At 35.0% G+C, this 15,384-nt stretch overlaps 1 protein-coding gene across 2 annotated transcripts in view; it reads right to left on the reverse strand.

Annotated features, from left to right (window-relative positions):
- The window catches only part of LOC139119747 (delta-1-pyrroline-5-carboxylate synthase-like), a 48,379-nt gene that overhangs the window by 31,183 nt on the left and 1,812 nt on the right, over positions 1-15,384 (reverse strand). Inside the window, exons 2-6 of one of the 2 annotated variants that reach the window (XM_070683623.1) lie at positions 14,364-14,507; positions 5,354-5,458; positions 4,494-4,646; positions 2,601-2,675; positions 742-957 (exon numbers count right to left, since the gene is read on the reverse strand). In XM_070683623.1, coding sequence (XP_070539724.1) covers positions 742-957; positions 2,601-2,675; positions 4,494-4,646; positions 5,354-5,458; positions 14,364-14,507 — 693 coding nt within the window. The remainder of the gene's footprint in view (positions 1-741; positions 958-2,600; positions 2,676-4,493; positions 4,647-5,353; positions 5,459-14,363; positions 14,508-15,384) is intronic. The other variant, XM_070683624.1, reaches the window with a different exon arrangement.

Raw genomic sequence — 15,384 nt, forward strand, 5'->3', positions numbered from 1 at the left:
CTTGCTCAACCCTTGCAATACAGAGTTTTTGGCACAACACTACTGTACTTTGATTTTCAGTAGAACAGCTATAACCATCTCCATCAAAAAGTAATAATGAATCAGTGGATAAGTCAACTATGGCTAAGTGTGGACATCAGTGCATTTAGTCTAGTTTAGGCACATCGAACAAGAAATATTTGGTCATAATAGATGAACAGCTCTCAAGCAATGCTGTTTCTTTCAAAATATTTCTTTTATTTACTTATTACAATGCTTTGACAATGCATGGGTTGCCTTAAGCAGACAAAACTAGTTTCACAAGGGTCAAGAAACATCCTCAGACTAAAAAGCATTATTTGCACCACCAATCTTTTCCTACATGTACCAATCAACATCTTTGGTTGGGGTCACACTGACCAGGCTAACTTTCATCACCACAAGATGTTGAATTTTTTGAATATCTAGATTTGGAACCAGGCTTTAAAATGAGTTATTACAAGTGGTTTATAATTATTTCCCTGTTTTAAAATCTTTTTTAAACATTTTAATTTCTTGACATTAAACATATCTCTACATCGTGCCCATGAGGGTTTATGAAAGGAATCAATCTACATATATTTGATCACTGTACAATTACCTGATATGCTCTTCATTAAAACAGTACTTTCAAGTCAAACATCCCCATTCAGTTAATTTTTTTTTCACTGAAATAAGACAAATTCATTCAGAATTGAAAATGAAGAAATTTTGGCAACTTGCCTTAGATTCCATGCCTCCAAGTCCAACCCTGGACTTTGATCCATAGACAATGGATGTACTATCTCCGGGATAGAAAGTGTTCAGGAGCTGGGAACCCTCCAGACCCGGTGGGCCGGAATAAATACCATCCACATCAGACAAGATAATGAGCAGATCTGCGCTCATCTCCACTGCCAACCTGGCAGCAAGGCTGTCGTTGTCTTTGACACTGATAACCTGCAGGGAAATTTTCACTTCTGAATAAACTCCAAAAAGAGAAACTAAGTCAACAAAAGTGTTGGTTTTTTTAGGCCAAATCTGCAACTTTCACACATGAATAGCTTACAATATGTTGTGAATTGCTTACACATTATGTGACCATGTATCAGAGAAAATGAACATAAAAAACGCTTTCCTTTATCTTGATTCCATAAACAGCTTAACCCTGAATGAGGTCAATATGCGGTGATTACACTGACAATATAACCATTGGTAATGCTTTGAATAATGAGCAGTTACAAATGCTTCCTTCATGGACAGAAAAATTGATCAAATATAAAACTCTGTGGAATGAAAAAAGATGATCAACATATACACATCATTTTTTGTCATTTTTCACACAGACACCGAGACTTTAGTTAAAACAGTCAAAAATCCTACCAACCCTTACAAGTGTAGCAACAGCTGATTATGCCAGATTTATCAGAAATGCAAATGTGTGCATTCAGGTAAACAGCAGTGAACAGCAGAGCAAAGAAGACACAAGAAAGGAAGAGGATGAGATAATGCATAAAGAATTTTTATGAGATGATGGTGTGGTGAGACATGCGATGGGTGTGAACATTGGCAAGTTGATAAATGTTTTCCCATCAAACGTAGTAAACAAAACACAATATTATGTTTATGTTGATTGACATGGTAAAGCTGTAATGTCTGGCACTGTATAAGCACTCATTAATTTGAGTTGAATCATGACAAGCACTGCTTTCTCTGTGATTTGCCTTACTTATCACCACTTTGTAATGCCCCATTCTTTTAACAAAGATGGTACAGTCACAATAAAATAACACATTTGGGGGAATAGATTAGTGGACGGACCAGTATTAGACAAAAAGTGACATTATTAAAGTGAAACATGAAGAGAACTTCTTATTTCCTTTAAACAAGTCCACACTCACCATTGATAACAATGTGTTTGGGCCAAACCATGACATTGACAGTGAAAATGTTCAAATTCTTCACAATCCATGCACAGCAGCGATTCCAAATTACCACCATACTCAAGTTAGCTAAATCCCAAGCAGGAGTTTGTACAAACATTACAGCTTAAGAAGATGCAATTGCTTTTGATGGGAAGTTTAAATGCAATTTCCTAATTGACGTTGATTAAACCATAATGAAAGGCACTTTTCTTTACAGCAAGTTTATGAGCAGAAAGAGCTGTTGTTGGAATTTATTGCTTTGATGCCTGGAAATGATATCACCAAAACCCAGTTGATTATATTAAACGACTTTATCTTCCACACACAACAATTTGGATCATTTTTCTTTAATATCATGCAGTGAACATTTTTTAAAACACCCACTTGTTTGCTATCTGAAAATGTGACATTAACAATGTCCCCATGGGTGATAGACTGATGTGTCTACCTTTATCAACTGGGTTTTCCAGCTCACTGCTTACCATGATGGTTGCATTTAATGATATGATGGTGATTGGCAAAGTTAGATGGCAGAGACAGAATTGACAACAGAGAGAGAAAGAGAGAAAGCAGAGTCAAGATTTTTTTGTTTTGAAATACACAGGTACACTACAGATGTGTGATACGTTTCCAATGGAGATTGACATGGAAAAAAAACTAGAAGAAATGGGCACAAACTTTCTCGGCAGTTTGGGGCTTTGTCTCTTCGGGCTCTGGGGTGTACTCTGTGTCAAGACCCGCGTATGCCAACAGCTGCAACCAAATGTAACCACAAAAATCAGAAAGTGAAATAAAGCAAAACTAAAACAAACCATAATCGCGAAATGAACCAAATGGAAGTGTGCAGCAGATTTGTTGGAAATGGTGTGCATGCATTACAAAGTGGAAATAAAGTTCCATGGAAGCTGAAAAGGGGGCATCAGAGATTGAAAGTTTTGGAAAAAAGGGGAAATTTGGAAAGTGGCAAGACAACAAACTAGCAATTTCTAATTCTAAGACTCTTTGCTTGCTTGACAGTAAATTCACAGACCTGTAATGAAATGATTTGACTCAATCACCACAATGGTTGCACATTCTTATGTACAAAGATCTCCCAAGGCGTTATAAAGCAAATTGGGTGTATGGTTCAGCATGTTTAAAAATATTCTCAGAGTCATCTGGCTCAAGAACGTCATAGAAATAAACGTTACATTTAGGTAAATTCCCGATTAATATCACTTTAATCTTGACAATCAGCAAAAATCCACATTTGGTAACCATGATTCTTAAAGATCAAAATTTTACAATGTCCATCAAAATGGGGTGCTGCTGGACCTAACACTACAGTACTGTCATTTTCTGATGCTCTTATAGGACCAATGTACAGAAAACAGAACTTTTCAAAATGTAATACCAAATAGTGAAAGTCATAAGGTCCTTCACTTTTAACATCCTACTCCCCCCATTAAATTAAACAATGACCCCCACCCCCATTAAAGTAAACAATGACCCCCAACCCCAATGCTGGAAAACAATTGACCACGCAATGAAAGTTACTATTGATCATAACAGTTGGTGTCTACTAAAATATCCTTATTAACACTGAACGCTATTCTTTCTAGATCTATTCAAAATCTCATACTGTCACTAAATATGTCATAAATACAGGATAAAAATTATTAGAGCCTTAGTAAACTCCACCTTAACATCTCAGAATATCAGCTGTGTGCTTCTATGTGAATGTCTTTGAATACAAAATGTGCATTAACACGCTGTTTTCTGAATACATGGTGAAAGATCCTTATTCTTAAAACACGCTGACTGATGATACCAAGTAATTTGATTGTATGATGAGCTGGTAGTATGAGATGAGCCATTTATCTCATAGTTTCTCTGTAACTTTAATCATTTTGCAGTGCAACTCTCTCATGTAGTTGATCACTACAAGAGAGTATGAACATATTTCATTTGGTCATTACTGTCTATGTAAAAAAATACCTGTTTATATCATTATTCTGAAATCTTTTATTAATGTAATGAAGATATCAGAAAAGAAGCATTGAGAGGTTAGTAAAAGGCGAGAAGACGGCATAATATACAATAGAAAGCAAGCAAGCAAGCAAGCAGGAAAAACCCTTTATCCGAACACAGAGTTGTGCCAGCAACCTATACTCCGTTTCAAATTTCTAATATTTAATTCTTATTAAATTTCCATCTATACATCCTTGTGATGATTTTGCCAAAAGCTTTATGTAAAAGTCGACCATTTCATGCAAACGGAGTATATAATTGGGCTAATGTGCAGCATCTAAGAAGCTGTTATCCAATTGGGTAGCTTAATCTTACCATTATAATAAAAACAATAAGAATAGACTCCCTAAGTCGCTGTGAATAGTGACGATGGACCAATCAGAGATAACCTTATTAGCAGGCTGCACATCAGCAGGTATAATTTGATGGTAGAAAGCACAAACTGAAGAACTGATGAGAAAGTGAAATTCTACATATGGCCTCTAGGGGGCGCTATTTCAATTTAACAACAAATGCCTGTACTTGTTATTACTGTCCATGAAAAATGAAACTCCTACTTACTCCTTGTAGATCCTTATCTGGCTCTGGTGGTGGGGCTACTACATCATTGGCATTGATAATCGGTACTATGTTCATTCCAACAAGTTCATGCATGGTACTTCTCAAGTTATTCCGTGTGTAATCGTGGTAGAAGTCTGGCTTTGTGACAAGTACCTAGTAAGAAGTTTATATTGAAATATTTGACAAGTTACTCTCCTTTCTCTGTAGCAAAAGGCGCCTGCTCGTAATTTTATAAAACTTTGGAAAATTAATTATCAAATTCTCACCATTGGTTTAATTATTAGTGTAACATATTTCAAGTCTCTTGAAGAAAGAGATTTTGGCAAAAGTTGACAATTTACAGATCAAATTGAATTCACTTGTGCAACACTTCGAAGCTCTCAGTTCAAGCTTTCCATTTAAGACACTGTTCTCTAAACCTGTTTTCTCTAGTCCACATATAAGCTGTAGAGGGCGCTCTAACCTCAAAAGTTTTCAATATGAAGAAATCACTATAAACATCAGTTTCACTAGCTGATAGAGGAATTGTACGATGAAATCTAATGGTAAAAATATACAACTTGAAAACTGACAACCTAGAATTTATTTTGAAAGCCATTTCTTTTGTTTTCATTTTTTCAGAAATCTGGAAAGAGGTCCTGCTCATTCTAATTAAAAATTAAATCTGGCTTACGTCAAAAACATCAAGACAGCCCTTTAGTATTCTCATAAGTTTATTTCCTAGTCACTATTTTGCAGGCTGTCTTTAATACCACTTCCTCGTGCACAAAGGAACATTTTACAAATGTAAAATGTTCAGAATAAGACAAGTTACTTTGAAGCAGAAGAAAAGAAAGAGGGTGATTTTGCCTGGTCAGTACCTGGGCTGTCGTCACACCATATTGTGAAAACATTGCTTCATACAATGACATGAGTCCACTCTGCCCAGCAGCAGCACATGCCCTTGGTTCCAAGATAATTTGACCCTGTGGAAAAAAACAACCGGACGGAAAGAAATCAGACTACAATCTGACATTTCAAAACACTGATCATGACATTTTAAGATTAACAATGAAATTCACTTGCACATTGACTGGAATCAGTTTTTTAAGACAATTTCCTGATACTTTGGTTGGTGGCGCTATTATAAAATCCGCAAATAAAATTACTTGTCCATGACATTAGTGTAGTTGCGTGAAGCCATGACATCACAGCTTTGATGTCTACAAAATCTTCTTCCTTTCAAAGGCATTATGCAGTGAAAGTACTGGACTTACATTGAACAATTTTGAAAATTCACATAATCCTAGGGGGTCTAATTTTCATTAAGTATTGGCATGACCCTTTTAAGATAACCTGGATCCAGTATTCCTCATGTGTTCTGTTATTGTACACATTCAAAGCCAAATGAAATCAAAACAAATGAGTGAATGTACAAATCTTCCCTGATTGCTAAATGCTACCCAAACACAAGTAATATTCATGTACTCTATTATAAGCTTCATATTAATGGCAGTCTTTTTCCAGGTAAAGTTTTAGGCTGAATACAATTGAAGTATGCAGAGTCAAAGGTCATGATTTATTTGCATATGACTATTCATCATCTCCCAAAGATGGAATGTTACTTTTCACTTTTCAACGATGGAACCCATTTGGTCTAGGTGCAAATGACGACACTCATAACTAAAACTATGCCCTCAATGTCAATATGGCATGCCAATGACTTAGACATGTAAGCTGTCCTTCAGATATAAGAAAACGTTTTAAATCAAACAATTCCGTTTGACAGCCACAGTTTCAACTTTTTTATGACATTAATTCAGACATCTTCATTTACTAGCATTTTAGCAGAATAGTACACATCATCTACAAAAGAAGAATACGATTAAATATTGGCAATATTTGATGACTACATTTGTTCACCTAAAATCTGCCATTTCTGTTAGGGACTAAACAATAAAAGATAAAATATCAATACTGTATGCTTTTGAAATACTTTCATTTCACAAGGACAGTAAAAATCATCAAGAGAAGAAAAACATGATGTGCTGTCTGCCCTTTCAATGGCTGCATTTGTACATGTACATTTCTAAATTTGTCATTTCCATGATGAAATGAACGGCACAATGGAGGAAAATATTGAATTACTTTACAGACTTGAAACCAGACATGGTCATTAAAGAACATGGCCGGCATGCAAATTGAATTTTCAATCTAATCAATAACCTCAAAATTGACAGGATGTCCCTGCACAATGTTTCAATTCAGAAAAATTTCTATTTTGAGATTTGATGTTTTAATGCACCTTTTGTTTGAATTTCCTATCTGATCACCAAAAATGGGAAAAAAAAGGTTTCTATTCACATATTTGGGATGACATAAGCCTGATAAAAACCAAACACTGACCTCGCACATTCACAGCAAATGTAATGGAATCCTGGTCTCAATGCAATGCATTTTCTGTGACTATCACATAGCTAAGAATAGCTTTGGTGCCTAACCATTGACAAATTTACATATTCAGTGTACTTGTACATGTCATAGCATTTCAAGGGGGACAAATTCATACAATGTCTCTCGTTGACTTTACAGTGAGGAATTTTCCATTGAAATCATTCTCCTTCAGGAACAGTGGTTTCATTTTCATTACTCCAATTCTGTTCTCAATCTGTACTTCTAAATTTGTGATGTTCATTTCATTAGCCTTATCACTGGACCCTGTTTCCATGGTTACATAGTCATTTCACACACATGGTGCGTCAGAAGCTCTTTGCCAATCGAATGCAACGGTTATGATGATCATTAACCATTACTTGTTCACCCTTTCCGGCTTTGAAATCAGGTTACTAATGTAATTCTTTTCAGAGTCCTCTTCTCTGAATCATCAAAGATTGTCTATCAAGTTTGCGCTATTTGGATACCAAATATCGACACTAGACAAGTCATGTACCTCTATGAGCTGAGACGTCTCAGATATTGATTACATTCAATCTGAATTCGAACACTACATAATCACTTAAAGGTATTTTAGTTTCAAAAAAATGTAATTATAAATGTATGATTAATGAATAATCCATTGGCAGCCATCTTTTAGGAAAGTTATAAATATAGACCTGTGCTAGTATTCAGTTTTGTAATGGCTGTGGAAAACAAGAGTATATGATATGGCATGGCCATATTTGAAAATAATTTAAAATATTTACTGCATTCTATTGTTTATATTGGTTCCGAGATACCGGTATATTAATTTAATGACATGATTTGTTCTGCTTTATATTCATAATTAGTTAACCAATGAAACATAGGGCCAAAGTCCCTGAAGCTACTATAGACATGGATACAAAATTAAGTATTTCCTGACTGTATGAAATTATCTCACTAAGGTCATCCTAGGGACATGTAAACCAAATATTACAGCTGTCTGACCAGCGGTTTTGAAAAAACAAGCGACTCAACAGTTGACAGAGCTCTGCTGTGTTATGTAGAGAATAACCTTTTGTGACACATGTATTGATGAAGAAGGTGGATATCTTTGATAGCTCATTTCAGGATGGCCTGACCAAAAATGGAAAAAAAAATCGGTAAAAATACAGATTTGCATATTTCATCAGACTATATTAGTCTATAATAGCAAATAAACGAGAGTTAATTACATTCTAATTAAAGTAAACAAGACTTGCTTAAATCAAGATTTACGTCATAAAAAAAACAGCATATCTGTCAGGTTATAAAGAATCTTGAGCTGGTTATCTTTTAATATCAGTACTTTCATCCTATTAACCAAGCACATTTTAACTTTCAAATTAACATTGTAAGTAAGTTCTGTTGAATAAGTTGAGACTGTACGTACTCAGAGAAAGCACACTGAAGAGACAAATGTTTGAAACTTAAGAAGTTCAAGGTCATCAAAAGCATTATAAGGAATCATGTTACACTTTCATTGCACTGTTTACACAGATTGCATAATTGCTATAAATAGCACATAAGGAATCTTACAGCAGAGCTTTACCATAAAAACCCTATCACTTTGACCACTCTTATAATTGACCACTCTATTTTTTTCCTCAAAAAGTAATCTTATTTTATCCTTACCAAGTCAACCATAAATGGAAATTAGAACTTTCTCTATCTCTATTTATTTGACCACCCTATCATGACAAACTATTATGAGCAATTTCTTTTAGATAACATAAATGGTGGTTCAGAATATATCAAAGTTGGGATTCAGGAAAGTTGCCTTTACATGTTTTAATCCTCAATTCACTATGACACTGATAATTCCACACTAAATTATTTTGGCTTTGATGATTTCCTAATTAATTCAATTATTTAAAATCATATTAATTATTTTTTCTGGGTGAATTGATAGGGTTTATACAGTACAAAAATTACATATGTAGTCAAACTTTGACCCAAAATGACAAAAAAATTCCTTAAAAATACACATTGCATATTTCATCACAATTTGAACAAATCTAAGTTGGGTTATCCCTAGGGACCTGTATACCAAATAACAAAGCTGTCTGACCAGCGGTTATGAAGAAGAAGATTTTTACCAAAAACACCTTTTTGGCATTAATTGCCTATTTTCAACAATATCAAAAAATTAAAAAAAATGTTCTCAAAATCATATTTTTCATCTACACAACAAATATCAAATCAGTAAGTACTGCGGTTCTCAAGATATTTGAGTGGACGGACGCCTCACAAACGGACATACATACATACATACATACATACAGACTGACGACGGACGCCGGACGGATACCCATCCCAATAGCTTCTATAGACTATAGTCTATAGTAGCTAAAAATGAATTTTTTTAGTCTTATGATACCCCTCAGTGACACTTTTCATATTTAATAGATATGATTATTTCAGTATTTTATATAAGCTGTCAATGGTACAATTACAGTGTTTTTGCTAAGGTTGGGGAATATAGGTAAATGATTTGGGAACCCCGGTAACATTTCTACTGTCCCTAATCTGATTGCATTGATATACCAAGGGAACCCTGGTAAAATGACGGCGTAACCCCAGTACCATTTACCACGGTACCAGCCTTAACAAAAACACTGAATTAGAATGTAAAATTCCTGCTTGATATTAAATATTGTTGATTATTGTTCAGCTAAGAGAAACCACAAAAATTAATTTACATAAACCAGGAAATGTCATGAAAACCTTGATAATTTTTGATATGGTGATACTCTAGGCTTGACAATGACTATGGAGAAATTTATTCTACATTTTCTTTTTGATTCTGGTCAACTTCCTGTCAGCCATCTTTGCTTGCCAAGGGCTTGTCCTGGTAGTTAGAGTTACGTGGGAACGATGCCTGCCAGCTGTCTACTTGAAGATTCTTGCAGGGATAAATGCATTTGGCATCAAAGTACAACTCAGTCCTATGTTCTATCTACGAAAAATAAAAAAATTTTCCTTCATGGCTGATTGAATTACAACTATATGATTATTGATAATAATAAACTGATATACATATAGCAGTGTCCTTGACTAAAGACACTTTGGGAATTTTTGAAGTCACAAATTTTGATTTTTGGTTTGTTTATTTGTCTATTTATTACTGAACATATCTATCTTTCTCTTCACAATGTACACTGTATTTTCACTGTGTCTTTTAACCCTTATCCTGCCAAGTTCACATGTAACCATTAGGTCAAGTTGATTAACACGGGTTAAAAACTTAAAACATTTGAAGGCCCTTAAAAACATTGCTGTAAACATGATTTTTAAAACTAAAGCTGTCATAAACTACCCAGCCAAGAGGGCGAAAAAGTATACGGTTTTGGCTCAATACCACTTTTTACTAATTTGGCAGATGGGGAAGTGATACTGTTTGGAACAATGGACATGTACTTTTGTCAAGGAGTTTCATTTCACAAACTTTCAGTGTTGCTCTTTTCAAATGTGCTCATCAGTTTCAAATTATTTATTTCTGAAAATGTCAAGCATCCACACGACCATATGGACCGCTGACGTATCAGTACATGGGATTGATTTATGGCTCATAGGTATCTGGAGGCAATGATTGCTCATCAAAACTAACATTATTTCATGACAAGAAAGATTATTCATGAATACTGTCATGAGTTTGAAAATTGACAGAAAAATTACCAAATTCAGTTCTATATTAATGAAGAGCATCGTTGAGAGTTGAAGCACTGGTACATGTAAGCTGACCTGAATTAATAATGTTTTTTGTACTGTCATGACTGTAGTGATGTAAACAGTTTGAATCTGATCACTATGGTATCATGATGCCTGGAGAACATAATGTTGCCAAGTGACCACTGGATGTTGCCAGGGATATTCACCAGGGCCCAAGGACAAGAACTCAGTGATTGCAGCCCTACAGACTCATATTGGTTTATTACACTACTAGGCTGGCCTTACAAATATGGACTTGGGGGAAAGAGATTAAAGACTGATTCGGTATGTGCTTCATTGGTTTTAGGTCAATTTATACCAGGACTGACAGGGGCTCAATGGTTAGGCAGGCGATTAAGCAACATCTTTCATGAGCTAACTCAACACAAAACTCAGGCAAGGTTTTCACTAGGATATCTGACAGGGGAGATTTTGAAAGTACAGGGGGAGAAAGCACAAGAGGCCAAGCGTGAGAGTGCATTATTCCCCTCTCTCGCAACAAAAATTTTGAGAAAATTGATGTGAGCAATGGTTCAATTTGAGAAGAGTTCAATTTGTTTTGTACTTGGTAAAAGTGTTTGAAAATAACATGGGACACCCCAAGGGGGAGGGGGCAAAAGAAGGAAGTCCCCTCTCGTATAAAAAATTTCGAGAAATTGGTGTGTGCAATGGTGTAATCTGAGAGGCCTTTAAATTTGTTTTACACAAGGTGAAACTGTTTGAAAATGGCATCGGACACTGATATTTTTATTTCATTTTTCTGCATGATCAGTGTTTGAGTCACAATATTCAATAATCCAACAACGATACAATTGGAGCTGGTAAAAAATACCGCAGTTATATGGTGTCGCTCACATTTGATCAGAATTGGTACATACCAGTATGGGTACCAAAGATCAACAATAAATGTTGTTTCTACCTGTTCAGTGCAGGAAAATTCTACGTTGATGTTATGACAATGATTTCTGCACAGTACAACCAGAAAAAAACATAGGGCCAAAGTCCCTGAAGCTACAATGGACATGGATACAAAATTAAGTATTTCCAGACTGTATGAAATTATCTCACTAAGATCATCCTAGGGACCTGTAAACCAAATATTAAAGCTGTCTGACAAGCGGTTTTGACACATGTATTGATGAGAAGGTGGATATCTTTGATAGCTCATTTCAGGATGGCCTGACCAAAAATGGCAAAATTAGCTGCAAAAATACAAAATTGAAGATTTCATCATAATTTCAATATATTACATTAAGATAAAGCCTAGGAACCTGTATACCAAATATCAAAGCTATCAGATGAGTAACTTTTGAGAAACAAATATTTTGACCAAAAATGGCAAAAATTGACCCAAAAATACAAAAATGGAAGATTTCATCAAATTTCAATATATCACACTAAGACAACCCCTAGGAAACTGTATACCAAATATCAAAGGCATCAGAAGAGCAGTTTTTGAGAAACAAATTTTTTGACCAAAAATGGCAAAAATTGCACCAAAAATACAAAATTGCAGATTTCATCATATATTCAATATATCATATTAAGTTTATCTGTACGTACCTGTATACCAATTATCAAAGCTGTCAGACGAGCGGTTTTGATGAAAGAAAGTTTTGACCAAAAATGACAAAAAAATTCCTTAAAAATACAGATTTGCATATTTCATCACAATTTGAACAAATCTACGTTGGGTTATCCCTAGGGACCTGTATACCAAATAACAAAGCTGTCTGACCAGCGGTTATGAAGAAGGAGATTTTTTTACGAAAAACACCTTTTTTGGTGCTAATTTGCATATTTTCAACAGTATCAAAAAATTATCATTTGCACATTTTTGACACTGACATGTTCATTTGAACAACGTCACATCTCAACCCCTGCATCTACCTGTACACCAAATACTGAGATGGTAGCTTAGGCGGTATGGGAGCTTTTGTGTGTGACGGACATACATCCGCACATACATATCCATATACATACAGACAGACATACAGACACCACCGACTCACCATATAAGCTCTTTTTGGTATTTATATAAATACCAAATATGAGCTAAAAAGAGCTCTCAGTTTGCCACAGATTGTAGATCAAAGAATTTGCAGGAATGGCAAAATCAAAAAACACTAAAAAATAAATCATCAAAGTCATCAAAAGTATCTGTTATTTTAATTCTACTCCACTTCATGGACAACACTACAGAACTCCACCTTTCATTCAGGCTCAATGTCACTGTCTCTGTTTGTAAGGTCATAAAGTAACTCTAATATATTCATTATGCACAATCTAACACGATTTGAAATTTAAAACTCATTGTTACTGATCCGGAAACAATTTATATTGTACAGACATTGTAAATTCATAAAGGCTTATTCTATTCAGATTGTATACAATGGAATATCATCGTATCAATTGACTTGATGTTTCCGTAGATGTCACAAAACCCTAAGCTGCACTACAAGGCTGACACTTTACACAACTTTGTTTCATCATTCGTATTCACTGGCAGCTTTATTTCAATGTAAAACCATTGGCAACTTTGCAAATACGATCATCCAAAACACTGTCGAAATTTGTTCATTTAAAATGATTTTAGAAACAGCAATGACTGATCGACAAGCTCACATTTCGGACTGTCCCTAAACACATTGCAAACAGAAAGTTGAGAAATACTTGGGATAAAGATCTGGCAATGTTTTTAATTTTATCAAAATCCATATGAATACACATTGCTATTTCATTACACATAGACTTTCATTGTTTAAAAATTATTCTAAAACAGACAGCTACCTTACTTTTCCCAGGAATTCCTTCTCACACCAAAATAAAAACCAGCTGGCTAATACTGCACGATCGGTTTTTCGATGCCATTGTATGTGAACTCTACCAAAATCAAATCATTTTCAATAACACATGAAACGCTTTATATAATTGGTTAAATATAGTGATGTTTGATACATGTATGTATGACAGTCTCATTGGCTAGAAAGTATCTGATCTACATATCATAACATAAACCAATATGTGACTTTCTAGCACTGTAGCAGGCTGTGTGTACATACATAATCCAGCGCCGCCATGGATAACTGTCAGAGTTAATATTTTTTTATTTCATTCATTATTTGTTTGCAACTTCGAGATTTTACAGCCAGAGAAATGACCTCACCAGCCATGCAATTTCTTCAGCAGCCCAGCTTCTGATGAAAAGCCTGCTCAGGTATAATCCAAAACTTACAATTTTATTTGTAAGGATAGATTTCAAGCCTGAGCCTTCAGACAAAGAAATTGAAATTTTCAACTAATGTAAAACACTTTGAATTAACTACATACTTTCTTAGCATTTTCGGATATTTATTGCAATCAGCATGTTTTCAATCTAGCTCACATAACATCTAACCACATGTGGAGTTTCAAATGGGCGTTATCTTAAGTTAGGAAATCGACAGACATGGCTAAGTTTGCTCAAGAAGGATGCTAGCTACAAAGACAAATATTTTTTAAATTGGTTACTTGTTTCACGCTGAGCAAGATCTTTTAATGAAATCAAACAGTCATTCATTGCTCCTCAAGTTGTATGTCAATACTGGTACAAAAATAGACGGTTTGCCTTGAACTTCAGTTCAAACACATCTTTACAGCTGTCTTGCTGCAGCTGGCAATATTGCAGTACTTCAAAGGTCAGCCTTGAGTCAAAGGTCAAAGTTCATGCATTTCTACACTTACCCCGTTGATATCTCCCCTCTGAGACAAGGTCTGTCTCATGCTCTGTGACATCATCACCTCGTGGCGCAGACGTTGTTTACCAAATGCTACAGCACCACTGGTCACTACCAGCATTTCACGACCGGCATTTTGTAACTCTGAAACCTTCAGTTATGATGCAAGGACAAAGAAGATATGGTCATTGGTTTTATTAGAAATGTTGATGCACAAAGCATCTGATGAGACACAAAGTCACAGTTGTTCAATACGATCTCTCTATTTCATATTCTTTGGGGTCACTTATGTTGATATGCATCATATATATCTCCTAGATCCAAACCAGTCATGATTTACAACTGCAGAGTTAAATTTTATTGAAACAACACTATTTCTTGATATAAGCTTGCAGTACAAACTATCCATCAAAAGTTCCATTTGCTTTGGTAAGTAAGCAATTGAATGCCTATCATTGGTCTGTCAATGGGATGTTTATTTTTGAAGTGTCAAGATAACAATTCTAATTTCTTTGTTTTTTTAAATAATCATGATAATTCAATTCATAACATTTTTGGAGATGTACTGGGCAAAAATAGTCTAGAATCTAGCATGTTATTTTGTGGATTTGTAGGGTTACACAACAACTTGTTAGATTCTCGACAACAGGCCAGTTGAAAACAACTCAAACAAAACTTGGTAAAAAAGGATCAAATCATGCTAAAAGAATATTTTGATAAAACAGAAAACAGAGACTTCTCTAAGCTCTGCTTATAAACAGAACAAATAAAAGGCAGAGAAGACAATGTCATATATAATCTACTGCAAGTAAATTTGTTGATTTAAAATAGCTGTTCTACCGGTATGCATAGATAGTGCAGCAGGGATAAACTTGTTGCCATGTGTACCATACATTGACATACAAATACAGAATCAGTTTGCACCTGGTAACCTCTAAGGCTCAACATATTGACACTACTGAATCATTAATCATTGTCACTCATGTACAAAGATAGAAACCGGCAAATTATTGGGTTGTTGTGAATTG

Source organism: Ptychodera flava, chromosome 20, assembly GCF_041260155.1.
Source record: "Ptychodera flava strain L36383 chromosome 20, AS_Pfla_20210202, whole genome shotgun sequence".
Taxonomy (NCBI): Eukaryota; Metazoa; Hemichordata; class Enteropneusta; family Ptychoderidae; genus Ptychodera; species Ptychodera flava.